Genomic DNA, 26,581 nt, shown 5'->3' on the forward strand with positions numbered 1-26,581 from the left:
GTCCGTGCCGGGGAGGGGGATGGGGCCCGTGCCGGGGATGGGGGATGGGGGGGGCCCGTGCCGGGGAGGAGGATGGGGGGTCCGTGCCGGGGAGGAGGATGGGGGGGTCCGTGCCGGGGAGAAGGGCGGGGTCCGTGCCGGGGAGGAGGATGGGGGGTCCGTGCCGGGGAGGAGGATGGGGGGTCCGTGCCGGGGAGGGGGATGGGGCCCGTGCCGGGGATGGGGGATGGGGGGGGGCCCGTGCCGGGGAGGAGGGGGGGGGCCCGTGCCGGGGAGGAGGATGGGGGGTCCGTGCCGGGGAGGAGGATGGGGGGGTCCGTGCCGGGGAGAAGGGCGGGGTCCGTGCCGGGGAGGAGGATGGGGGGTCCGTGCCGGGGAGGAGGATGGGAGGTCCGTGCCGGGGAGGGGGATGGGGGGTCCGTGCCGGGGAGGGGGATGGGGGGGCCGTGCCGGGGAGGAGGATGGGGGGTCCATGCCGGGGAGGACGATTGTGGGGTCCGTGCCGGGGAGGAGGACGGGGTCCGTGCCGGGGAGGAGGACGGGGTCCGTGCCGGGGAGGAGGATGGGAGGTCCGTGCCGGGGAGGGGGATGGGGGGTCCGTGCCGGGGAGGAGGACGGGGTCCGTGCCGGGGAGGAGAATGGGAGGTCCGTGCTGGGGAGGAGGATGGGGGGTCCGTGCCGGGGAGGGGGATGGGGGGGGGGTCCCATGCCGGGGAGGAGGATGGGGGGTCCATGCCGGGGAGGAGGATGGGAGGTCCGTGCCGGGGAGGGGGATGGGGGGGGTCCGTGCCGGGGAGGGGGATGGGGGGGCCCATGCCGGGGAGGGGGATTGGGGGGGGGTCCGTGCCGGGGAGGGGGATGGGGGGGGGGCCCGTGCCGGGGCGGGGGATGGGGGGGGGGCCCGTGCCGGGGAGGGGGAGTCCGTGCCGGGAGGAGGACCGGGTCCGTGCCGGGGAGGAGGGTGGGAGGTCCGTGCCGGGGAGGAGGATGGGAGGTCCGTGCCGGGGAGGAGGATGGGGGGGGTCCGTGCCGGGGAGGGGGATGGGGGGGGTGGTCCGTGCCGGGGAGGGGGATGGGGGGGGGGGGGTCCGTGCCGGAGAGGGGGATGGGGGGGGGGGGGGGGGTCCGTGCCCGGGAGGAGGATAGGCGGGTCTGTGCCGGGGAGGAGGAAGGGGTCCGTGCCGGGGAGGGGGATGGGGGGTCCGTGCCGGGGAGGGGGATGGGGGGGTGTCCGTGCCGGGAAGGGGGATGCGGGGTCCGTGCCGGGGAGGAGGATGGGCGGGTCTGAGCCGGGGAGGAGGAAGGGGTCCGTGCCGGGGAGGGGGATGGGGGGTCCGTGCCGGGGAGGGGGATGGGGCCCGTGCCGGGGATGGGGGGGGCCCGTGCCGGGGAGGAGGATGGGGGATCCGTGCCGGGGAGGAGGATGGGGGGGTCCGTGCCGGGGAGAAGGGCGGGGTCCGTGCCGGGGAGGAGGATGGGGGGTCCGTGCCGGGGAGGAGGATGGGGGGTCCGTGCCGGGGAGGGGGATGGGGCCCGTGCCGGGGATGGGGGATGGGGGGGGGGGCCCGTGCCGGGGAGGAGGATGGGGGGTCCGTGCCGGGGAGGAGGATGGGGGGGTCCGTGCCGGGGAGAAGGGCGGGGTCCGTGCCGGGGAGGGGGATGGGGGGTCCGTGCCGGGGAGGGGGATGGGGGGGCCGTGCCGGGGAGGAGGATGGGGGGTCCATGCTGGGGAGGACGATTGGGGGGTCCGTGCCGGGGAGGAGGACGGGGTCCGTGCCGGGGAGGAGGACGGGGTCCGTGCCGGGGAGGAGGATGGGAGGTCCGTGCCGGGGAGGGGATGGGGGGACCGTGCCGGGGAGGGGGATGGGGGGACCGTGCCGGGGAGGAGGACGGGGTCCGTGCCGGGGAGGAGGATGGGAGGTCCGTGCCGGGGAGGAGGATGGGGGTCCGTGCCGGGGAGGGAGATAGGGGGGGGGGTCCCATGCCGGGGAGGAGGATGGGGGGTCCATGCCGGGGAGGAGGATGGGAGGTCCGTGCCGGGGAGGGGGATGGAGGGGTCTGTGTCGGGGAGGGGGATGGGGATGGGGGGGGGGGGCCATGCCGGGGAGGGGGATGGGGGGGGGTCCGTGCCGGGGAGGGGGATGCGGGGTCCGTGCCGGGGAGGAGGATGGGGGGTCCGTGCCGGGGAGGAGGATGGGCGGGTCTGAGCCGGGGAGGAGGAAGGGGTCCGTGCCGGGGAGGGGGATGGGGGTCCATGCCGGGAAGGGGGATGGGGCCCGTGCCGGGGATGGGGGATGGGGGGTCCGTGCCGGGGAGGAGGATGGGGGGGTCCGTGCCGGGGAGAAGGGCGGGGTCCGTGCCGGGGAGGAGGATGGGGGGGTCCGTGCCGGGGAGGAGGATGGGAGGTCCGTGCCGGGGAGGGGGATGGGGGGTCCGTGCCGGGGAGGGGGATGGGGATGGGGGGGGGGCCATGCCGGGGAGGGGGATGGGGGGGGGGGGGGGGTCCGTGCCGGGGAGGGGGATGCGGGGTCCGTGCCGGGGAGGAGGATGGGGGGTCCGTGCCGGGGAGGAGGATGGGGGGGTCCGTGCCGGGGAGAAGGGCGGGGTCCGTGCCGGGGAGGAGGATGGGGGGTCCGTGCCGGGGAGGGGGATGGGGGGTCCGTGCCAGGGAGGGGGATGGGGGGGGGCCATGCCGGGGAGGAGGATGGGGGGTCCGTGCCGGGTAGGAGGACGGGGTCCGTGCCGGGGAGGAGGATGGGGCGTCCGTGCCGGGGAGGAGGACGGGGTCCGTGCCGGGGAGGAGAATGGGGGGTCCGTGCCGGGGAGGAGGATGGGAGGTCCGTGCCGGGGAGGGGGATGTGGGGGGGGGGTCCGTGCCGGGGATGGGGATGGGGGGGGACCCGTGCCGGGGAGGGGGATGGGGGGGGGGTCCGTGCCGGGGAGGGGGATGGGGGGGGCCCATGCCGGGGAGGGGGATTGGGGGGGGTCCGTGCCGGGGAGGGGGATGGGGGGGGGCCCGTGCCGGGGCGGGGGATGGGGGGGGGCCCGTGCCGGGGAGGGGGAGTCCGTGCCGGGGAGGAGGACCGGGTCCGTGCCGGGGAGGAGGATGGGAGGTCCGTGCCGGGGAGGAGGATGGGAGGTCCGTGCCGGGGAGGAGGATGGGGGGGGTCCGTGCCGGGGAGGGGGATGGGGGGGGGGGGTCCGTGCCGGGGAGGGGGATGGGGGGGGGGGGTCCGTGCCGGAGAGGGGGATGGGGGGGCGTCCGTGCCGGGGAGGGGGATGGGGGGGCCCATGCCGGGGAGGGGGATTGGGGGGGGGTCCGTGCCGGGGAGGAGGATGGGGGGTCCGTGCCCGGGAGGAGGACGGGGTCCGTGCCGGGGAGGAGGATGGGAGGTCCGTGCCGGGGAGGGGGATGTGGGGGGGGGGGTCCGTGCCGGGGAGGGGGATGAGGGGGGTCCGTGCCGGGGAGGGGGATGGGAGGTCCGTGCCGGGGAGGAGGATGGGAGGTCCGTGCCGGGGAGGGGGATGTGGGGGGGGGGGGGTCTGTGCCGGGGAGGGGGATGGGGGGGTCCGTGCCGGGGAGGGGGATGGGGGGGCCCATGCCGGGGAGGGGGTTTGGGGGGGGGGTCCGTGCCGGGGAGGGGGATGGGGGGGGCCCATGCCGGGGAGGAGGATGGGAGGTCCGTGCCGGGGAGGGGGATGGAGGGGTCTGTGTCGGGGAGGGGGATGGGGGGGGGGCCATGCCGAGGAGGGGAATGGGGGGGGGATCCGTGCCGGGGAGGGGGATGGGGGGTCCGTGCCGGGGAGGAGGATGGGGGGTCCGTGCCGGGGAGGAGGATGGGGGGGGGCCATGCCGAGGAGGGGAATGGGGGGGGATCCGTGCCGGGGAGGGGGATGGGGGGTCTGTGCCGGGGAGGAGGATGGGGGGGTCCGTGCCGGGGAGAAGGGCGGGGTCCGTGCCGGGGAGGAGGATGGGGGGTCCGTGCCGGGGAGGAGGATGGGAGGTCCGTGCCAGGGAGGGGGATGTGGGGGGGGGGGGTCCGTGCCGGGGAGGGGGATGGGGGGGGCCCGTGCCGGGGAGGGGGATGGGGGGTCCGTGCCGGGGAGGAGGATGGGGGGTCCGTGCCGGGGAGGGGGATTGGGGGGGGGGGTCCGTGCCGGGGAGGAGGACGGGGTCCGTGCCGGGGAGGAGAATGGGGGGGGGTCAGTGCTGGGGAGGGGGATGGGGGGGGACCGTGCCGGGGAGGGGGATGGGGGGGGGTCCGTGCCGGGGAGGGGGATGGGGGTCCGATGCCGGGGAGGGGGATTGGGGGGGGGGGTCCGTGCCGGGGAGGGGGCTGGGGGGGGGGCCCGTGCCGGGGAGGGGGATGGGGGGGGGCCCGTGCCGGGGAGGGGGAGTCTGTGCCGGGGAGGAGGACCGGGTCTGTGCCGGGGAGGAGGATGGGAGGTCCGTGCCGGGGAGGAGGATGGGGGGGGGGTCCGTGCCGGGGAGGGGGATGGGGGGGGGGGTCCGTGCCGGAGAGGGGGATGGAGGGGTCTGTGTCGGGGAGGGGGATGGGGGGTCCGTGCCGGAGAGGAGGATGGGGGGTCCGTGCCCGGGAGGAGGATAGGCGGGTCTGTGCCGGGGAGGAGGAAGGGGTCCGTGCCGGGGAGGGGGATGGGGGGTCCGTGCCGGGGAGGGGGATGGGGGGGGTCCGCGCCGGGGAGGGGGATGGGGGGGGGCCCATGCCGGGGAGGAGGATGGGAGGTCCGTGCCGGGGAGGGGGATGCGGGGTCCGTGCCCGGGAGGAGGAGGATGGGGGGGGGCCATGCCGGGGAGGGGGATTGGGGGGGGGTCCGTGCCGGGGAGGGGGATGGGGGGGGCCCATGCCGGGGAGGAGGATGGGAGGTCCGTGCCGGGGAGGGGGATGTGGGGGGGGGGGGGTCCGTGCCGGGGAGGGGGATGGGGGGGGTCCGTGCCGGGGAGGGGGATGGGGGGGGCCCATGCCGGGGAGGGGGATTGGGGGGGGGTCCATGCCGGGGAGGGGGATGGGGGGGGCCCATGCCGGGGAGGAGGATGGGAGGTCCGTGCCGGGGAGGGGGATGGAGGGGTCTGTGTCGGGGAGGGGGATGGGGGGGGATCCGTGCCGGGGAGGGGATGGGGGGTCCGAGCCGGGGAGGAGGATGGGGGGGTCCGTGCCGGGGAGAAGGGCGGGGTCCGTGCCGGGGAGGTGGATGGGGGGTCCGTGCCGGGGAGGAGGATGGGGGGGTCCGTGCCGGGGAGGAGGATGGGGGGTCCGTGCCGGGGAGGGGGATGGGGGGTCCGTGCCGGGGAGGAGGATTGGGGGGTCCGTGCCGGGGAGAAGGATGGGGGGTCCGTGCCGGGGAGGGGGATGGGAGGTCCGTGCCGGGGAGGAGGACGGGGTCCGTGCCGGGGAGGAGAATGGGGGGTCCGTGCCGGGGAGGAGGATGGGAGGTCCGTGCCCGGGAGGAGGATGGGAGGTCCGTGCCAGGGAGGGGGATGTGGGGGGGGGGGGGGTCCGTGCCGGGGAGGGGGATGGGGGGGGCCCGTGCCGGGGAGGGGGATGGGGGGGGGTCCGTGACGGGGAGGGGGATGGGGGGGGCCCATGCCGGGGAGGGGGATTGGGGGGGGGGGGTCCGTGCCGGGGAGGGGGATGGGGGGGGCCCGTGCCGGGGAGGGGGATGGGGGGGGCCCGTGCCCGGGAGGAGGATGGGGGGTCCGTGCCGGGGAGGGGGATGCGAGGGCAAGTGAGTTGGTCCACCTGGCCAGGTGCCAGCCTCCAACATTTGGACCCATGCGGTCCATGCCACCTGGCTGGGGGGAAGGAGGGGATATGGGCAACGATGGCATGTCGTCGTCCCCCCCCACCCCCCCAGGCCGTAATGTTTTCTAATCATCCAGCGATGTTGGCCGCCGTGGCGGCAGCCGCTAATGTCTATGTTGCCCTGGATGAGGAGGAGGAGCGTGCCAGAGAGGCAGTGCAGGCTGCCGCAGAGGGGCAGGCAGCAGCCGCCCAGGCTGGAGGGACACCTGACCGACAGGACGAGGAGGGGGAGGAGGACGTCGCGGCCCCACGGCAACGGTGGCACCCAAGGGCGCCCCGTGTGTACCGGCCCCGGCAGTCATACCAGGACCTCACGGACCGGGGATGCAGGAGGAGACTCCGGATGAGGCGGGAAACCGTGGCACACATCTGCCACCTGCTGGCACACCTGTCACCGCCTGGCACTGCCGGGGGACACCCTCTCCCCATGTCCGTCAAGGTTACGGTGGCCCTGAACTTTTATGCAACGGGGTCATTCCAGGCACCGAGTGGGGACCTGTCCGGCATATCGCAGACATCGGTGCATCGGTGCATCCGGGCAGTGACAGATGCCCTATATGCCATGGCGCACCGCTACATCCGCTTCCCTGTGGACCGGGCCAGCCAACATGCCCGGGCCATGGGCTTCTCTGCCGTGGCCGGGTTCCCCATGGTCCAGGGCGCGATTGATGGGATGCACGTCGCCGTGCGGCCACCTGCAGATAACAGGGCCGTGTTCACCAATAGGAAGGGGACCTATTCGATGAACATACAGGTGGTCTGTGACCACCGCATGATGATCCTGCACATCTGCGCCCGTTACCCAGGCAGTGTACACGACTCATACGTGTTGTCGCGGTCATCCATCCCCGGCATGTACGAGGGACACCATCCCCGGCTGAGGGGCTGGTTGCTGGGCGACAGGGGCTACCCATTGCGATCGTGGCTGATGACGCCTATACGGAGGCCACGCAATGAGGCGGAGAACCACTACAATGATGCCCATGTAGCGACAAGGGGAGTGATAGAGAGGTGCTTTGGCATGCTGAAGATGCGTTTCAGGTGCCTGGACCTCTCTGGGGGCGCCCTCCAGTATCGATCAGATAGGGTCGGCCGCATCATTGTGGTGTGCTGCGTCCTGCACAACATAGCCCAACAGAGGGGCGATGTGCCGCAGGCAGAGGAGGGCGGAGTGGAGGAGCAGCAGGAAGAGGCGCAGTCCTCCCCAGATGAGGGGGATGGGGGCAATGGTCAGGGCAGACGGGCTAGACACAGGCGGGTGGCTGTCCACCGTTACCGGCTGGCCCAGCGGGCACGGGACAGACTGATAGCCGCCTGCTTCACTGACCAGATAGGCGTCGGAATCAGGTAGTATGGCCACAGACCGCACACCATGGCAACAGCCGACCACCCACACCCCCCACCCATCCACCCACCAAGCACCCTCAGCCCCCTCCCCAACCCCACCCACCCCACCTGCATGCACACCCCCCCCCCCCCATTGCCCATCCACCTGCGGCACAATGGCCGGGCTCACACAGTTGCGGGTGGTCGCGTGTCTATTGCAGGCCATGGAGGATGATGATAACCGGCCCTGCGATGAGCTCCTGGCTCCACATCGTTGGACTATGTCTGACCCATGGCCACAGTACCACCATCCACCCGGACCATCCCTGCATGCGGCTGTGACACTGCAGCGCACGGTCCCGTCCTCTGCCCAGGGGGATGTTGATGGCGGCCCAGGGGGAAGGGGGCAGACTCACCTGGGGCTGAGGTAAGACCACCCCTCACACACACACTTGCGCTCAACGTACATGACACCCCAGCACGCTTTGGACAGAGCACAAAGGCAGCTTCTGTAGGTGTAACATTGGCTTTAATAACCAAAGGAGTTCATGCACGTGCCCTAGCCCCTAAAACTCATCTGTGCCCTGCACCCGTGCCAACTTACTCAGTGTCTAATTGTTTGGCCTTACGGGCCTTTGACTACGTCTACGTGGTTCCCCAGACGGTACAGCAGAACTGGAGGTGGACTCCTGTGATTCCTGCCCTCTGACACAGGATCCCTTTGGCGGCCGTTTCCTGGGGCGTCCTGGCCTAGATGGGCCAGGCTGCGGCCCGGGCGACTGGGATGGCGAGCTGCCAGCCTGTCCTGCCCGTTGCCCACCCGATGCACCTGGGACGGAAGGGGGGGAGTCCGAGGTGTTGCGGTGTTCCGGGACCTCCCCTACAGAGGGAGCCGGGATGGACCACACCACCTCCTCCTCACTCGGGGTGCCCGATGGCCCCCAGGCCTCTACATGGGTGGGGGATGCGAACGGACTGGCCATCCGACGCCCCCCGACATCTGGCACTGCCAGTCCTGGAGGCCCATGCTGGTATCGACAGGGGTCTGCAGGTTTGCAGCCATGGAGCCCAGGGGGTTGGCAAACCCTGTCTGTGACTGTGCGACGCCGGCTCGCACATGGCCACTGGCGCCGATGCCCTCAGCGATGGCCTGCTGAGACTGGGCCATGGCCTGCAGAGACTGGGCCATGGGCTGCAGAGACTGGGCTATGGCCTGCTGAGACTGGGCCATGGCATTGAGCGCCTCTGCCATCTGGCGCTGGCACTGGCTCATGGCCTCCTGTGAGAGGGCAGCCATGTCCTGGGCCACAGACGCCGCCTGCACGGAAAGCCCCAGGCCTCGCAAACCTTTCTCCATGTCTGACACCGTCGCACTCATTGCCTCCACCGCGGACGCCACCCGTGTGGTGTCGGCCTGGGTGGCACGCATGACCGGCACCACTCCCAGCTCCTGGACATGGGTGGACTCCTCCACCTGCGACTGCAGCCGCCGCAAGCCGCCCGTCACCCTCTTCGCTCGTCTCCGGGTCGGTGGTTGCATCGGATCTATGTGTGGGTGTGGTAACTCCAGGAACCCGGGATCCACCTGGGCGGCAGATGTTCGCTTGGGCTGGGCTGCCCTCCGACCGCCCAGCCCCTCTGCTGCTCCTACCTCCACCTGCTGTACCGGGACGGCTGTGTTGTGCGCACCAGTGAGTGTACCAGACGCCTCATCACTAAAGTGCCCAACCGAGGTGAGTGTTTCTGCGATGGTGAAGGGTGTTGCTGACAGCAGTGGCGTTGTGTCGTGCTCTTCGTCCCACTCTGAGTCCATGGCACTTTGGGGTGGGGGTTCGTCTCCACCCATCCACTCTTGAGTCACTGTCCAGTATTTCATCTTCCTGGGTAGTGCTGTCCCGGGTAGGGGTGTCCCGGGTAGAGGTGTCCCGGGTAGTGGTGTCCTGGGTAGTGGTGTCCTGGGTAGTGGTGACCTGGGTAGTGGTGTCCTGGGTAGTGCTGACCTGGGTAGTGGTGTCCTGGGTAGTGGTGTCCTGGCTCGGCTGTGACGGGGGCCTGTGGCTGTCCCTCTCGTCGCTGGGTGGCATACGCCTGCGTCGTCGCACCCGCACGTGACGGGGGCGTCGACTCCCTGTTGCTCCAGGTCTCTCCGTCTCCCGTGGTCTCCAAGGGACATCCTGCGGGCGTCGCATGCCGGAGGGTCCGGGTCTCTCCGTCTCCCGTGGTGTGCGAGGGGCATCCCGCGGGCGTCGCATGCCGGAGGGTCCGGGTCTCTCCGTCTTCCGTGGTGTGCGAGGGACATCCCGCGGGCGTCGCATGCCGGAGGGTCCGGGTCTCTCCGTCTCCCGTGGTGTGCGAGGGGCATCCTGCGGGTGTCGCATGCCGGAGGGTCCGGGTCTCTCCGTCTCCTGTGGCCTTCGAGGGGCATCCTGCGGGCGGTCTGCATCTGCGGGGATGGGTGCCTCGACGTTTGCTCCTGCGATACACAATGAAGCATGCATGGTTAGACACGCAGGCAGTGATCAGGTGATATGGGGAGGGGGATATAGGGGAGGGGGGATATGGGGGAGGGGGGATATGGGGGAGGGGGGACATGGGGGAGGGGGGATATGGGGGAGGGGGGATATGGGGGATGGGGGATATGGATATCGGGCGGCGGGGGTGGAGGCTCACCCTGCCTGCTCTGACGAGGTGGTTCACCTTCTTGTGGCACTGGGTGCCTGTCCGTGGTGTCAGGGCCGCAGCGGTGACGGCCTCTGCCACCTCCCTCCACAGACGCCGGCTGTGGTGTGGGGCAACTCTGCGGCCGTGCCCGGGATACAGGGCCTCCCTCCTCTGCTCCACTGCGTCCAGGGGCGCCTCCACATCCCGTGACTGGAACCTCGGGGCTGAGCGGCGGCCAGCCATCCAGTCGGGTGTTCCGGTCGGGTGTTCCGGTCAGTTGGGGGGGAGCAGCGCGTCGTTATGAGCCGTCACGCCGTGCGGCGTGTATGACGCTGCACGGCGTGAACCACGTGAGCAAGCGCGGATTCCGTCACGTCACTGCTAGCCCATTTCGGGCCGGAGACTTCGCGACGATTTTTCCGGCGTGACGCAATTCAGATTTGCGCCGTTTTTTGCGCCGATCGGCGGACTTTCCCCCGATAACGGAGAATTTCGCCCCAGATGTCAGAAGCTTTAAAAAAAGTTTCTGGGGAAACATTAGATTCCGATGGCTCTGATATCCAAATAGATCAGCTTGCAGTAAAGCAGAATATGGAAGATGCACGACTAACAGGATGGCAAAATCGCACAGCTACAAACAGGTTCCAAGACTCTAGGAGATCGGGATCCAGAAATTATGAAGACAGAAACCCAGTTAGAACCTACAATCGGAAGATGAACCCCAGAAATGCACGGGGCATGATAAATCAATGTTTTCGATATGACTCTCAATACCATTATGCTTTCAACTGTCCAACATGTTATAATAGAGTGTTTGAAGCAACACATGACACGGAAGAGTCAGAAGAGGAAAAAGATAGTGACCAGAATGAAGGCATCTTCCTATTAACAAGCAGTTTTACGCCAGTAATGAGGGTGTTGGTTGCAGAATCCTTTAATTGTGCTGTATTGGACAGTGGCTGCACATCTACTGTGTGTGGAATTGACTGGTTAAAATGTTACCTGGATTCCTTGGATGCTGAAAATCTTAACACGGTTAAGGAATTTGAAAGTTCCACAAGTTTCAGGTTTGGGGATGATAATACTCTGAAGTCGCTGAAAGAGTGGTGATCCCTTGCAATATTGCCGGAGTGAATCATTTCATTCGCATGGTTGTTGTATCAAGTGAGATACCTTTGCGTCTGAGCAGACCGTCGATGAAGAAAGCACACCTGAAATTGGATATGGAACAGGATAACGCAACAGTTTTTGGAAAGACGGTGGACTTACAATTTACAGAGCCGGAACACTATTGTATTCCATTACTGACAAATAATATTTCAAGTACAGTTATTAAGGATGTGTTAATGGCAGTTGAAAATGGGACTTTAGCTGATAAAAAAGCTTGTTGTATTAAAACTGCATAGGCAATTTGCGCATCCGTCTCCTCAGAGGCTGAAAAATGTATTATAGGATGCAGGGGTAAGGGATGAAGACTATACTAAACTGATAGAACAGGTTACTGATCGCTGTGAAGTTTGTGGGAAGTACAGAAGGACACCAGCACGACCGTTAGTAACCCTACCTTTGGCCAGAGATTTTAATGACATTGTGACCATGGACCTTAAGACCTGGGATAAAGCCAATAATATATTTATTTTGCATTTTGTAGATTTAGCAACCAGATTTAGTCAATCAACGATTGTACGAAGTAAAGAAAAGAGAGTAATTCTGGATCAAATCGTGGAAAAATGGATAGGGCCAGAAATGGGCCCACCAGCAAAATTCCTTACGGACAATGGGGGAGAGTTTGCTAATGATGATTTTAGGGATATGTGTGAAAATGTGAATATCACAGTTATGAATACGGCTGCGGAAAGCCCATTTAGTAATGGTGTGTGTGAAAGAAACCATGCGGTAATAGATGACATGCTCCGGAAAATTTTGGCAGATAGACCAAACTGCAAGCTAAATTCAGCTTTAGCATGGGCGGTACATGCAAAGAATTCATTGCAGTTGGTTGGGGACTTTAGTCCCTCAAAATTAGTGTTTGGTAGAAATCCTAAAATTCCATCCATTTTAGAGGACCAGCCTCCAACTTGGGAAGGGACTACAATTAGCTCTGCCTTTGCTGAGCATTTAATGCATTACATAGCAGTAGAAAAGCTTTTTTGGAAGCACAAGTCTCTGAAAGAATTCGCAGAGCTTTAAGACATAATGTACGGCCATCAAATACCGTTTTTCAGCAAGGAGACATAGTTTACTATAAGAGAGACAATTTTAATGAATGGAAAGGCCCAGGGAAGATCATAGGCATAGATGGCAAAACAATTATTTTGCAACATAGAATTTACAGTGCAGAAGGAGGCCATTCGGCCCATCGAGTCTGCACCAGCTCTTGGAAAGAGCACCCTACCGAAGCCCACACTTCCACCCTATCCCCATAACCCAGTAACCCCATCCAACACCAAGGGCAATTTTGAACACTAAGGGCAATTTATCATGGCCAATCCACCTAATCTGAACATCTTTGGACTGTGGGAGGAAACCGGAGCACCCGGAGGAAACCCACGCACACACGGGGAGGATGTGCAGACTCCGCACAGACAGTGACCCAAGCCGGAATCGAACCTGGGACCCTGGAGCTGTGAAGCAATTGTGCTATCCACAATTCTACTGTGCTGCCCCATGGCAATCAAACTGTTAGGGTATATTCAGGATAATGGGTTCAGATTACAAATTTTCAAATTTAGACAGAGCAGACAGACATGACGAGGAACCAGAGATATCTGGTACACACGTGTTACAGAACTATGAGGACCAGTTAACTGATATAGACAGGGTTTCTGTAGAGGAACACAACACTTCTGATGAATTAGAACAGGCCATTTTTCCAAAAGAACAACTGCAAAAAGTTGGTACAAAAGTGACATACGTGCCTAGAAGGATGCAACTGTTATTACTAGAGCAGGGAAGGCCACTGGAAAGTATAAACATTGGTTGAATGTACAGCATTCAGGGGAAGGAGTCAAGACAATGGATTGGGAACATGAAGTTCATAAATGGAGGGCACAGAAACGCAGTGCCAGTTTAGATAGTACATCGGATAGTGAATCGGTCTGCAGAAAAAGGTCGAGAACTATTGAAAGGACATTTCACAGTAGAATGGAAAGATCAAGCAGTAGCAATACAGAACGACATACCAGGCGGGAGAGGGGACGTAGTTTATCAAGATCTCGGAACATGAGTAAGACTACAAATATTAACAGGAGTAGAAGCCCACATGCACGTGAGATTTTGGTGGCTTCCAATAAATTAGATGAGAAAGTTATCAAAAATGCCAAACAGCAAGAACTGCATAGTTGGAGTGAATTTGGAGTATACACGGAGGTACCAGATAGGGGACAAAGAGCTCTATCCCACAGATGGATTTGGACAGAAAAGGTTTTTCCGGATGGAACTTATAAGGCAAATGCCAGGCTTGTGGCAACGGGATTTGAAGAAAATTTAGAAAATCAGGATTTAAGGGTAGATTCACCTACGGCAGGAAAGGTTATTTTAAAGACCTTCTTGGCTCTATTAGCCACAAAGGCATGGGAATGAAAATCTATAGAAATAAAAGCTGCCTTTTTGCAGGGGCATCAGCTCCACAGAGACATTTTTCTCCTTCCTCCTAAAGAGGCAGCTAACACAGAGGGGGTACTCTGGAAGTTGAACAAATGTGTACATGGATTGAATGATGCGTCTAGAGTCTGGTACTTTTCGGTAAGGTCAGTTTTGTTAAAGTTAGGCTGTTGCCAGTTGAAAGCAGATCCTGCAATGTTTTACTGGCACTATAAAGGAAATCTTTCTGGCATTTTTATGATGCATGTCGCTGATTTTTTGTGGGGTGGGACAGTGATTTTGAAGCTATTGTAATCTCTGGTTTGAGGAAAGAATTCAGGGTTGGAAGTTAGGCTTCCGGTGCATTTAAATATATTGGACTGGAAATCGGACAGTCTAAGTTAGGGGCAACTTTATGTCAGCAATCTTATTTGGAAAGCATCAGCCCAATAGCAATTAGTCGTGGCCGGGTTTCACAAAAAGCCGCAATGGTTTCAATAATTGGAAAAAGAGCAACTGCGAAGTTTAATTGGGCAACTGAATTGGTTTGGTAGACAGACTAGACCGGACATGAATTTTGATGTCTTAGAGTTGAGTACAAAAATGAATGATCCCAAAGTGGAAGACGCAATAAGAGCAAATAAAGCGTTGGTCAAACTAAAAATGCAGGAGTGTGTTTTGAGGTTCCCGGTTTTAGGTGACCATAGGCACTTGAAACTCATAGTTTATAGTGATGCGTCCAATGCAAATTTGTGTGAAGGGGTTTCAAGCGCAGGAGGTTTTATAATTTTCCTTTTGGGGAACAATGGTAAATGTTGCCCTCTTGTGTGGGAAACAAAGAAAATAAGGAGTGGTCAAAAGCACTTTGGCTGCTGAGACATTAAGCCTTGCAGAGGCGGTGGATATGGCCTTTTATATATCTCAGATATTGACAGAAATTTTGGGATTAGGGGATTTGGGTAATATAAATCCCTGTGGGAAAATGTGCACTCTACAAAAAGGGTCAATGAAAAAAGGTTAAGGATAGATATTGCAAGTTTGAAGCACATGTTGGACAGAGGGGAAATAGCAAAAATTAAATGGGTTGACAGTAGCTATCAATTGTCAGACTGTTTTACAAAATGAGGGGCTAGCTCACAGAAATTTTGGATATTGTTAATGAAGGACGCCTGTTTCTGTGACTGTTTTTTTTTCTTCCAAAAAAAAAGAAAGGGGGGGGGGAAATTGCATGTGTGTTTTTGAGGTTCTTGTAATTTTATTTTCACCTAATTAATTTTTTTTCTCCAAGGAAGGGGAGACTGTTAAGTAATGGGTTAAGAGACATTCCAATTAGTTGTCTCATTTATGTTAAGTATCCAATAATTGACACTGATATGTGAAGAGGCTTCAGGTGGCCTTTGTGTCAGGTGATGTGAAGATATAGTTTTGTGCAGAGTCTGTTAAAGTGAAGTAAAGGTGTTTGTAAAAGGAGCAGAACCTTTGACTCTTTATACAACAGCAGCTAAACGTCTAACAGTCAGGATGTATGGTTTAATCAGGAATTTGAAGGTGGGGGTTTTCCAATGAACATGCTGTCCTCATTCTTCTAGGTTACAGATGTTCCGGGTTTGGAAGGTGCTGTCGGCGGGAGTCTTGGTGACTGCTGCAGTCATGGTACGCTCTGCTGCCACAGTTTGCCAATGGTGAAGGAAGTGAATGTATAATGTGGTGAATTGGATACTGATTAAGTGGCCTATTTTGTCCTGGATGGCATCAAGCTTCTTTTTTAGTGCTGGTTAGCTCTGATGGTAACTACATAAGAAGAACTAGAAAGCAGGTCTTGACTTCTTGGACTCCAAGTTTGTGTTCAGCAATCCTGGGCGAAATTCTCCCGAAACGGCGCGATGTCCGCCGACAGGCGCCCAAAACGGCGCCAATCAGATGGGCATCGCGCTGCCCCAAAGGTGCGGAATGCTCTGCATCTTTGGGGGCCGAGCCCCAACATTGAGGGGCTAGGCCGACGCCGGAGGAATTTTCGCCCCGCCAGCTGGCGGAAACGGCCTTTGTTGCCCCGCCAGCTGGCGCGGAAATGACATCCCCGGGCGGCGCATGCGCGGGAGCGTCACCGGCCGCTGACAGTTTCCCACGCATGCGCAGTGGAGGGAGTCTTTTCCGCCTCCGCCATGGTGGAGACCGTGGCGGAGGCGGGAGGGAAAGAGTGCCCCCACGGCACAGGCCCGCCCGCGGATCGGTGGGCCCCGATCGCGGGCCAGGCCACCGTGGGGGCACCCCCGGGGTCAGATCGCCCCGCGCCCCCCCCCAGGACCCCGGAGCCCGCCCACGCCGCCTTGTCCCATCGTTCAAAAGGTGGTTTAATCCACGCCGGCGGGACAGGCAATTTATCGGCGGGACTTTGGCCCATCCGGGCCAGAGAATCCAGCGGGGGGGCCCGCCAACCGACGCGGCCCGATTCCCGCCCCCGCCGAATATCCGGTACCGGAGACTTCGGCAACCGGCGGGGGCGGGATTCACGGCAGCCCCCGGCGATTCTCCAACCCGGCGGGGGGTCGGAGAATGACGCCCCATATATCCAACAAAACACCACAGTGCCGCCTGTATCCCCACTATATTCAGTGGAGTCTTTCAACAATAAGTGCAGTCTATTAAACAATTAAAACCCCAATTCTAACTTAAGTACTTTTAACTCTATCCTAACAGATTTGCCTCTTAAAGAAAAAAGTGAATCTTTAATTTTGAGGTAAAATACACTGTAACACAAACACATTTTTTTCTGCAATAAATGCACCCTTTTCACCCCTCTTTTGATAATTTCTTTGAGCTAGCCCCTCTTTTTGTCAAACAATGAAATAATTGGGAACTGCTATCAACCTACTTGATCTTTTGAATCTCCCTTTTGTCTAGCATCTGTTTTACGCTCGCGTTGTCAAACCACAGTCTCTTTTCATTGATGCATTTTGTAAAGTCGACGTTCTCCTAAAGGAGCATATTGTCTGTGTGACACACTTGGGTACTGTTCCTAAACACCCTCTTCCATTTAAAATTTCAGTCAGAATCTTGGATATAAAAATGGCATATCTACTGCCTCCACTAGGACAAGTGCCTCCGCTGCCAATGTACTGTCTACCACTCTTCGCATCTTTTTAGTTTCCCAGGACAAAGGGCAACATTTCCTTTTCTCCCTAGGAAAAAAATTCTAAATTCTCCTGCACTCAAAAACCCATCACAAAGATTGGCAAAAGATGTTTCATTATAAACAATTAGTTTCAGTTGACTAATATCTCCTAAAGATGGGAATTTCAAAACACAATTCTCCGATTTTAATTTCACCAATTTTTCTTTGCTCAAACAATTTCTTCAACTTTAGGATTGTTCACTTTAGTAATAAGTTCTAAGATCAAAACTGTGTCAGGTCTTGTTTGTCGAGCTCGCCAATTCAGCTGTCGAATTAAACTTCAGAGTTCCTCTTTTTCCATTTCAAGAGCCGCTGTATCTTTTTGTGAGGCCCTACCACGAGTAATTGCTATGGGGTTAATATTCTCCCAGTAAGCTGCTGATGTAGAGTGACAAGCAAACCGCTCTGCCTGATTTCTAACCCAATGTATATGAATGCCCCAGAGGCCTGACTTTCAATCTTGAACTCTGTTCTAAGCCCATTAATAACAGCATTTTTTGGAGAGGATTAAGTTCGCCTTGAGAGGGTCTGCGCTGGGGTTCTACAGGCGGTGGCAACCGTTCCTAGACTATCTCGCGGAGCGTTAGAGGAAGGTCGGTCAGCAGCAGCAGCAACCTTGGGGGGGGGGGGAGGAAATTCCTGGGGGGGGGGGGGAAAGGGGGGACTGCCTGGGAGGGTGGATGAGCAAGAGATAACATGAAGGGTTGGGGAAACTGGCCCGTACGGGTGAGGGCCAGTGTACAAAGCTGTGTAAATATATCATTTTGCCATGTATATATCTTGCTCTGCGCGATTTTTCGTTTTTTTTTTTGTTACGGTGGGGGGGGGTTATTGTTTGTAAGGGAGAAAAATTGTGTTTAAAAACTTTAATAAATATATTTTTAAAAAAACAAAACACCATTTTCAAATTCACTACTATCACCCTATAAAAAATCTTATGAAAAAGCCCAAAGGTTGCCCTCCATGTTGCCAATAAAACATTGCAGTGTCTGCTTTCAACTGAAGACAGCCTAACTTTAACAAAACCAACCCCTTGATAAATGCCAAACTCCGGAGTTGTCATTCAACCTGTATACATTTATTTAACTTCCAGAGTACCCTTTTCTGTGTTTGGCGCCTCTCTGAGGATGAAAAAAAAATTCTCTTTGAAGCTGATGTCACTGTAAGAAAGCAGCTTGAATAGATACCAACTTGCATTCCCAAGCATTTGTGGCTAACAGAACCAAGAAGAGCTTCAAAACTTCGTGCAACCAGCTTCGCTTTGACCTTATAAGTTCCATCAGGAAGCACATTTCCCATGCATATCCATCTATGAGATTGATTGTCCCCTATCTGGGACCTCCATGTACACCCCAAATTCTTTCCAACTTTGTAGTTCTTGCTGTTTTGCATCTTTTATTAATTATTCATCTACTTTGTTGGAAGCCATTAAAACCTCTAGATCATGTGGGCTTCTGCTCCTTCTAGCATTCCTAACCTGTAGCATATTTCTTGACCTTGTTAAGCTGTGCCCTCTATCCTGCCTTATATCTTGTTCCAGAATGCCACACATGATCTCCCCTTCCTTTTTAAAAAAATAAAAATAAATTTAGAGTACCCAATTTGTTTTTTCCAATTAAGGGGCAATTTAGCATGGCCAATCTGCCTAACCTGCACATCGTTCGACTGTGGGAGGAAACCGGAGTACCCGGCAGAAACCCAGGCAAGACAGGGAGAGGACGTACAAACTCCACACAGTCACCCAAGACCAGAATGAAACATGGGCCCCTGGCGCTGTGAGACAGCAGTGCCACCGTGTGTACTTGAACAGTGTGGTTTCCATGCTGCAAAATGAATGTTTTGCCATCTGTACCTAGAGCCTTTCCACTCTTTAAATCCATCTCTTCTATAGTATGCATTGTCACCTGGCTTGAAAATAGTTTCTATGACCGGACAGTGTGCCTCAAAGCTGTCCGAGTTCTGCTTTAAGGAATGCTCTTCTGCCCCGCGTGCAGTACATTTAAATGCTCAGAAAACGTAGAGCTAATCATAATCTTCTCCCAAGCTGGAGCATGATCATTTATGACTCAAGGAATTTGGTGATTTTTTCCCAAAAACAAATTCCACCCCACCATTATCGGTGAGGAACTTTACCAATGGCCCCAGTCCGAACCCGTTCCACTTTTCCATTATCTGTTACACAATTATTTTAATTTCTTCATGACGTATAATCGGCGACTGACTAAACCTCATTGCCAATGAAAAAAATGAAAATGTTTTATTCTTTATCCCACACCTTAAGATCCATAGCCGCAGCTTCATTAAAATCTGTTGCAAAAGGCATACTCACTATGGGTCGCGATGGTGTTCTATATTCTTACATATATCACATCTATCGCTTATCTGTTCTATACGTTTGGCATATTCTTCATCTCTTTTCTCCCTGACCCTGAGCAAAATTTTTAATCTTTGTTAAGACGGTTGGGCAAATTGACAATGCAACTTTAACACAAGCAATTTGTTTGTTTTCTAGATATATGTTCCCTGATGCAAACAGTACTTAATTTCTTGACAAGAAAAATTAGGATTAATTAATGGGATACAATTGTATGTCCACAGTTTTTTCAAATATGATGGCCTTATCATTTTCCATGTCAAGTTTCATATGGGACACAACCGACAGAATACCCTTCGTCGTCCAGTACTTCCCCGGAGCGGAGAAACTACATCATCTTCTTCACAGCCTTCAACACGTCATTGATGACGATGAACATCTTGCCAAGGTCATCCCCACACCCCCACTACTTGCCTTCAAACAACCGCGCAACCTCAAACAAACCATTGTTTGCAGCAAACTACCCAGTCTTCAGAAGTGACCACGACACCACACAACCCTGCCATGGCAATCTCTGCAAGACGTGCCAGATCATCAACATGGATACCACTATTACACGTGAGAACACCACCCACCAGGTACGTGGTACATACTCGTGCGACTCGGCCAACATTGTCTACCTCATACGCTGCAGGAAAGGATGTCCTGAAGCGTGGTACATTGGCGAGACCATGCAGACGCTGCGACAACGAATGAACGGACATCGCGCAACAATCACCAGGCAGGAATGTTCCCTTCCAGTCAGGGAACACTTCAGCAGTCAAGGGCATTCAGCCTCTGATCTCCGGGTAAGCGTTCTCCAAGGCGGCCTTCAGGACGCGTGACAACGCAGAATCGCCGAGCAGAAATTTATAGCCAAGTTCCGCACACATGAGTGCGGCCTCAACCGGGACCTGGGATTCATGTCGCATTACATTCATCCCCCACCATCTGGCCTGCAAAATCCTACCAACTGTCCTGGCTTGACACAATTCACACCTCTTTAACCTGGGGTTACCCCATCTCTGGATCTGTAAAGATTTAATCACCTGCTAATTGTCACATTCCAAGCATTGTTTGGCATCTTTGAATCTGTCTATATATTTGTTTCTGGAACATACCTCTTCATTCACCTGAGGAAGGAGCAGCGCTCCGAAAGCTAGTGACATCGAAACAAACCTGTTGGACTTTAACCTGGTGTTGTAAGACTTCGTACTTTGAAGAACTGCCCTGCGGATCCTCTGTTCCTGACCACCCTTGTAAAGGAGGAGATCAACCTATTAACCCTCACAAAAACAATTTGGGGAGAAAAACAGGAAGACTTGAAAAAGAAACAAAAACCTTGGGAGAATAGTCATTTTAATAGACTGGACTCTACCCGCAAAGGACAGGGGAAGGTTGTCCCACTTTGGCAAATCGGACTTATTCTTAACAGACTTGTGTAGTTCTATTTATGGAGCGGGGCCCAATTGTGGGCCACCCGGACACCCAGATACATGAAGTTCGAGCTGGACAGGCGGAAAGACAGCACCCTTAAATTGGCTCCCCTCCCCGGGGATTAACCGGAAAGTACTCTCTTTTCCAGATTCAACTTCTGAAATGAACCAAAGCTCCTCAGTATCTCCATTATTTCATAGTGGGGACCGGGTCAGGAACATTACGCAGCAAATCATCACCATATAGGGTGCCCCGACATGCTTTCACAGAACCCCATATCTGCCAATAACCTCACATCTAACCTCCATGGTGGGCACTGAGCGGGGACCCTACTCCAAAACCAAATTCACCAGATGCGGGGCATGATCCAAGGTGGCGATCGCCAAATACTCTGCCCTCCTCCTCCAAGGGAGGAGACCTAGCCTCCAGAAAAAAGTTGATCCTGGAACAAACCTTGTGGACTGCAGAAAACAACGATAATCCTTTCCCCCTTGTGTGCATAAACCGTCACGAATCTGCCCCCCCTCATCTGTTTCGTAAATGCTAAAGTGTCTTCGTCACCTCCGAAGAAGCCAACGACAATCCAACTTTGGATCAAGTACGCAATTTAAATCGCCCCCAAAGATCTGTTCCTGTGTATCCAAATCTGGAATGGAAGCCAGCAGCTTCCTAATAAATATTGTATCATCCCAATTCGGGACATATACATTAACTAATACCATCAAATTCCTGCCAAAGACCCAGTGATCATGGCGAACCTGCTGTATGAGTCCGCCACAACCTTGTCCGCTGAAAAAACAACCAGTTTATTCATTAAAACCGCCGCCCCATGCAGCCTGCTGTCGAAGCCCGAGTGAAAGAAGTGGCTCACCCACGCCTTTTGCAGTCCGGTCTGGCCCCTCACCCACACACGAGTCTCCTGCAAATACATCACATCAGCCCTCAGGTTGCTTGCTTGCATATGCTGGCAAGGACTCACAGAGCAGCGGAGCCTAGCACATCCATCAAGTGATCCAAACAAATGTTCGCTACTAATATTCCAATGTAACCTTATCTTTAGCATATTTTATCTCATGAGGAAGGAGGAAAATATAAAGAAGCACATCGGTGTTTGCCGTTGGATATCAGAGGTGATTCTTCAGGGTTGGAATTAGAGTTCCAAGCAGAGAACCTCAATTGAAAACTGAATGTTCCATCTGGTGCACTCTGTACCCTCTGTTAGTTGATTTATACTTGAAAACAAATGTTGGAAACATAATTTTCAAAGATAAAATTGATGTGTTGGGTGTTCTGCATCCGTGGAACACATACAGGCCACCAACACTTAAAATAGTGCAACACTATTTTATTAAGTTAGAAACTGTTGAACATATTTTCACTGTGGGTTAACACGATGTTAGATTAAACTAAAGACCTATGCCTGTCCGAACCAGTCTATGCACTCAGCACATGGTGAGGACCTGTGCTGTAAGCTGTAAGCTCTGTCCTTGTAGGAGGCTGCATCCCGAATGAGCGGGAACTCTGATGCCCCCTGTCTTTATAGTGAGTGTGCTCTAACTGGTGATTGACTGCGGTGTTGTGTGTGTTGATTGGTCTTGCTGTGTGTCCATCAGTGTGTGTGTGTATCTGCACCATGATATACTGGTGTATATCATGACAAAAATATAGAAAGAGAGCTTTCACTGATAATTAAGGAGATGGAGATTTGCTACATTGTTAATTGCAGGATTAACCATTGATTTTAAAAGAACACACCCTGACTATCCGAGGTATCCATATCTGTCAGTGTCTTCTGTCATCTTGACCTCAAATTACTTTTCTACTGAAAATGGTGGATGGATCCTGCAATTCCAAATTAATGATCTCCAGATCGGATTGTTATTTCCCTATGCAGTCTTTTCATTCATGCCTGGAATAGGTGATCAGCAAGATTAAGTGCAAATATAAAAGCTTTTTTAAAAGAACATTCCACATCTGAGTGAAAAAAAACCAAATCACTAGAAAAACAATGGATGCAACAAAGTAAAATGTTATATTTACTCTGCGACCATGGCAATTGAATCAGACTTTTGCAAACCAATGCATCAAAATCCATGCATCTTTTGAGAGAGATATGCATACTTGGCCAGTAAAAGGGAGACCAGTTCATCTACATGTTTTCAGTTAAATAGTAAGTCAAATATTTGTTTTTTTCTTATCAACACAAAGCATTCATTTGGAATGATAAGCTCCTGCCCCATTTTGCTGCATGCATTGGCTAATCAAAATGCTCAGGATAGGCCCAACGACCTACCCTCGTTTGAAATAAACGGAAAGGAGCAGAATGATGGTGACAGGCTGGAGACCGTGGTGGAAAATAGAGGTTTTTTTGTCCCTCTATCTCCCTTCTGTCTGTGTTTTGGGAAGCAATGTTACGGTGGGGTTTGAATAAAGTATCTTTCATTTGGAAATTTTCACAAAGATTCCTCCCTAATCATGCAGCACAAATACCAATATAGACTGGCAACGTGTGATGGTGCTCATCCAGTATCTTTGAGAGCATTCATTTTCTTTTTAAAAGAGGTCTCTTACCTTCGACGTTCATCTCATTCTGCATGCTCAATTTCTAAAATGCTGATTTATTCATATTCTGTGAACCCACTTTAAAATCATCCTCAGTACCATTTGGAAGTGACAATCCTTCTAATGAAAAATAATTCACTGGAGCAGCATTCCTTTCTCTTGATCTTTGACATCAGTGCCCCCTTCATATTAAAATGTATTTTTACCCACCATATGTTTATTAATAGCTTGCAACAATCAAAATGTAAACCTGCGCAGAGGTTTAAAACTGTGCAGAAACACTAAATCTTTAAAAAATAAACGTTAGCCCCAAAACTGCATCAACGCTAAGCAGTGGATCATTGTAAATGATCTTTGCTGTTAAAATATAGCTGGTTAATGCTGAATTTAAAATGACAGTCTTTCATAAAGCACTTTCGCGCCACCAGAAATTACTATTATACAGGCCACGCTGTAAAAGATAAATCATGTGACTGACTCATCATCTGACTTGTAATTTAGATTTAGTGTTATCGCAAAATCTACAATATGCCCAATAACAAATTGCATGCTTATGATTGCAACAGAATAATCGGAAGCTGCAATCAGTCTACTCTAATAATACCATGGTTAAATGTAACATCCGCACAATTCATTCAATTCAGCCTGAAGTGGACGAGGATTTCATTGCAAGATTTGTAATATAAAAAGAGCACTGTACTCAGAAAGTAAATCAACATGAACTATATCGTATTTTGCATGCTGTATTTTCATTATAATGCTTTCTGCAGGAGCCCTGCAGCATTAGAAGATATGACCTAAAAAGTAAAGTTACCTTATACTGCATACCGCAGTAAAAGCAGCAGCTCTATTGTGAACATGGAGTATGATAAAACTGCCGAGATATATTCAGCTTCACTGCCCAGTCACTAGGTATGAATCTCACAGGATACAGTGGGGGTGATTTCCAATTTACACCAGAATGTAAAACGGTCTTGTAGGCTGCCCGTTATTAAAAATGTCTGGTTTTCCATCAGATCAATGCAAAGCAACATGTGCGTGCTTTTCACAAAGGGCAACACTGATTTTACTTTCTGGTGGCAAGTTGTAAATTACCACGAGCATCTCCACTTGCTGAAGGAGAGAGTGGCAGCTCAAATACAAATGTACCTAGAGTGGCCAGTGGCTTGAACCTGCCTCGGTTTCTTCATGTCGAAGGTTTCAAAGTGGAAAGCATAACAACAAAAATAGCACAATGATACAATACTTAAATGAAACAATTAGCTTTTTCTGTAAAAGTTCACAATTCAAATACTTCCTTAACGGATAACACAACAGTGGGAGAAGAACAAGAGCAGCAAAAATACATGTGTTTTTAATTGAAGTTTTCTTTCTGACTGGCTGAGTACATACAGTATCATGTAGCAAGTTTCACTTCATACACAAGTGAAATTACAAGTCGGTGAACAGTAAAAACAGATACAAGCCATACAGGTAACCTTCCAAGTCCATGCGCTGCTGTGACTTTCACTGAAATCAAATGCTGTCAGTTTTCCAGTGTGTGCCTGGAGTACCTGCTGGCAACACATAACTTGGAAAATAGCCCCCTAGACCTGGAACCATAGCAAACGATTCCCTTATTTATACATTTATATCATACAAGGATACATTTTCCACTCAGCGTAAATGGAGCATAATTGAAGAAAATAACTAGCTCAGCCTGTGATTTCCCCGACATCAATTTCAACTGAGGGAAAATAAAGGCTTTGCATTCACATGATTTTTCAAACATGTTGAGTGAAGAGCCCACAGAAAATTCACCTAATCTGTAATACAGTACCTGTAAATTTAAAGCACCCAATCTAAGCAGATCAGTACTCACGACATAGTGGGTGAGCAGTTTGATGATGCTTCGTCTATTCCGAGAAATGGACCCGCACCAGAACATTACTGGAAAAAGTTAACAGTTTTCACCTTAACCCTCGTGTAACAAGCAGTACCTTGAATTAATTCATTGAAGTGCCAACTGAGGGCTGAGCAAAATGTAACAGTGTCTACAAACTGACAAGTCCAACAAGTCAAAAAAAAATGGTACAAAATATAAAAATCAAGATGTAATATCTTTCTAACTGATTACAACTAAATATGTAGCACCACAGTATTGAGAAATCTTTGTTCTGAGGTAACCATGAAGCACCTTGACATTTGTACAGTTACAAAGTTGTGTTTGTAGAATTCCCAATATGATACACCATAAAGAGAACCCGTTTCTTTAAAACAGTGCACATTGTAACTGGCACACGTGAGAAAAATTTAAACACTTGGGACCATTTCGGCCTAACAGTCAATATGTCCGTGTTGACTGGCTGAACCAGGTCTCTGATGGGTCGAGATGGTGGCGAGGGGAGCGGAACAAAGGGGAAGAGGAGATGAACTGTTACAAAAATGTAAAATTATTCAAACAATCACAGATGCATTCAGTGCCTGGATTCAACAGAGGTGATATAATCTGTTGATTTTATTTATTTATACTTTTACTGGTCGTCTCTATCGGTTCACTCCTCACAGACAGGACAACATTCACCTTGCTTCATCACCGGGTTGTTGCAGCTCTGAGGGCAGGTTGTCACCACGCATTTGACCTCTGTATCCTGTAAGTATCAGGTGGTAAATAAAATGATTAAGACCAAAGGCTGTATTTTTAAAAACAAGTTAGGGATCAAGGTTGAGATCACGTTTGGAGGTAGGCGGGTGCATAATTTAGCACCACCAGCCTCTGTGCCTGTTCCCCGCCATGATCCTGACCCCATGGCATTTTGGAAGAGGTCAACTCGCCTTTGGACTGGCTACACACTAGCAAGCAGTGGGTAGGTAGCCAATTTAGATTAATTAAGATTCAATTAAGTGCCGTACGGTCGCTGGGCCACAGCTGCAGCACATCTCATCAGCGGCCATTTTGTTGCACCATGTGGTCCCTTTAAGATTGCCGTTTGGCTGAACATTTTAAAGAGACTGCTTCTGGTGTGCGGCCTGCTGGTCCCCTGCGCCAAAAGTTCTGGAATGCTGTGTGGCTATGCAGCTTAGAGGAAATGATGCCCTTGTTGTTCACTGTCTGCATCCTACCAAAACAGCCCCCTCAGCTGTTGGGACTGCAAATTTTCTCTTACTTTGACACTATTTTCAAAAGGTGTCACAAAACAATTTCCATTTTGGATGCCCTAAGTGCAAACCTTCGAATAGCAGTGACGGGTTAAATAGATTTTGTAAAGGATTCAGAGCATACTTGCCTTCAAAATTGGTTTTTAATCATTATCTAGGTGTAGCATCTCTGGCAAGGCCAGTTTTTATTATTCAGCCCGAGATAAATGTGTTTGTTTGCTTGGCCACATCAGAGAGTAGTTAATAATTGCATTTTGTTTCCAGATTCAGACTCCCAAAGCAGAAATTGATTTTACATTCTCTGGATTATTAGCTCAGGCCTCCAGATTCCAAGTCCAGTAACAGAACTACTACACTGCCATATCTATATTCAAAATTAATTTAGGTAAAAGGTTTATCAAATGGAAACGACATGGAATTTTAGATGGCCCTATCCCTCAGTTATTATTACCAAAACCAGCATCAGAAATACATCTGTGAAGCGAACACTATTTTTCATATGTATTTATGGGTGAATCTAGAGAT

General features: G+C 54.1%; 1 protein-coding gene across 1 annotated transcript in view; it reads right to left on the reverse strand.

Annotated features, from left to right (window-relative positions):
- Positions 1 to 24,256: 24,256 nt before the first annotated feature.
- The window catches only part of LOC140428455 (peroxidasin homolog), a 323,476-nt gene continuing 321,151 nt past the window's right edge, over positions 24,257 to 26,581 (reverse strand). Inside the window, 1 exon segment of the mRNA XM_072514932.1 lies at positions 24,257 to 25,548. Coding sequence (XP_072371033.1) covers positions 25,453 to 25,548 — 96 coding nt within the window. The 3' untranslated portion in view covers positions 24,257 to 25,452.

This window comes from Scyliorhinus torazame, chromosome 8, assembly GCF_047496885.1.
Source record: "Scyliorhinus torazame isolate Kashiwa2021f chromosome 8, sScyTor2.1, whole genome shotgun sequence".
NCBI lineage: Eukaryota > Metazoa > Chordata > Chondrichthyes > Carcharhiniformes > Scyliorhinidae > Scyliorhinus > Scyliorhinus torazame.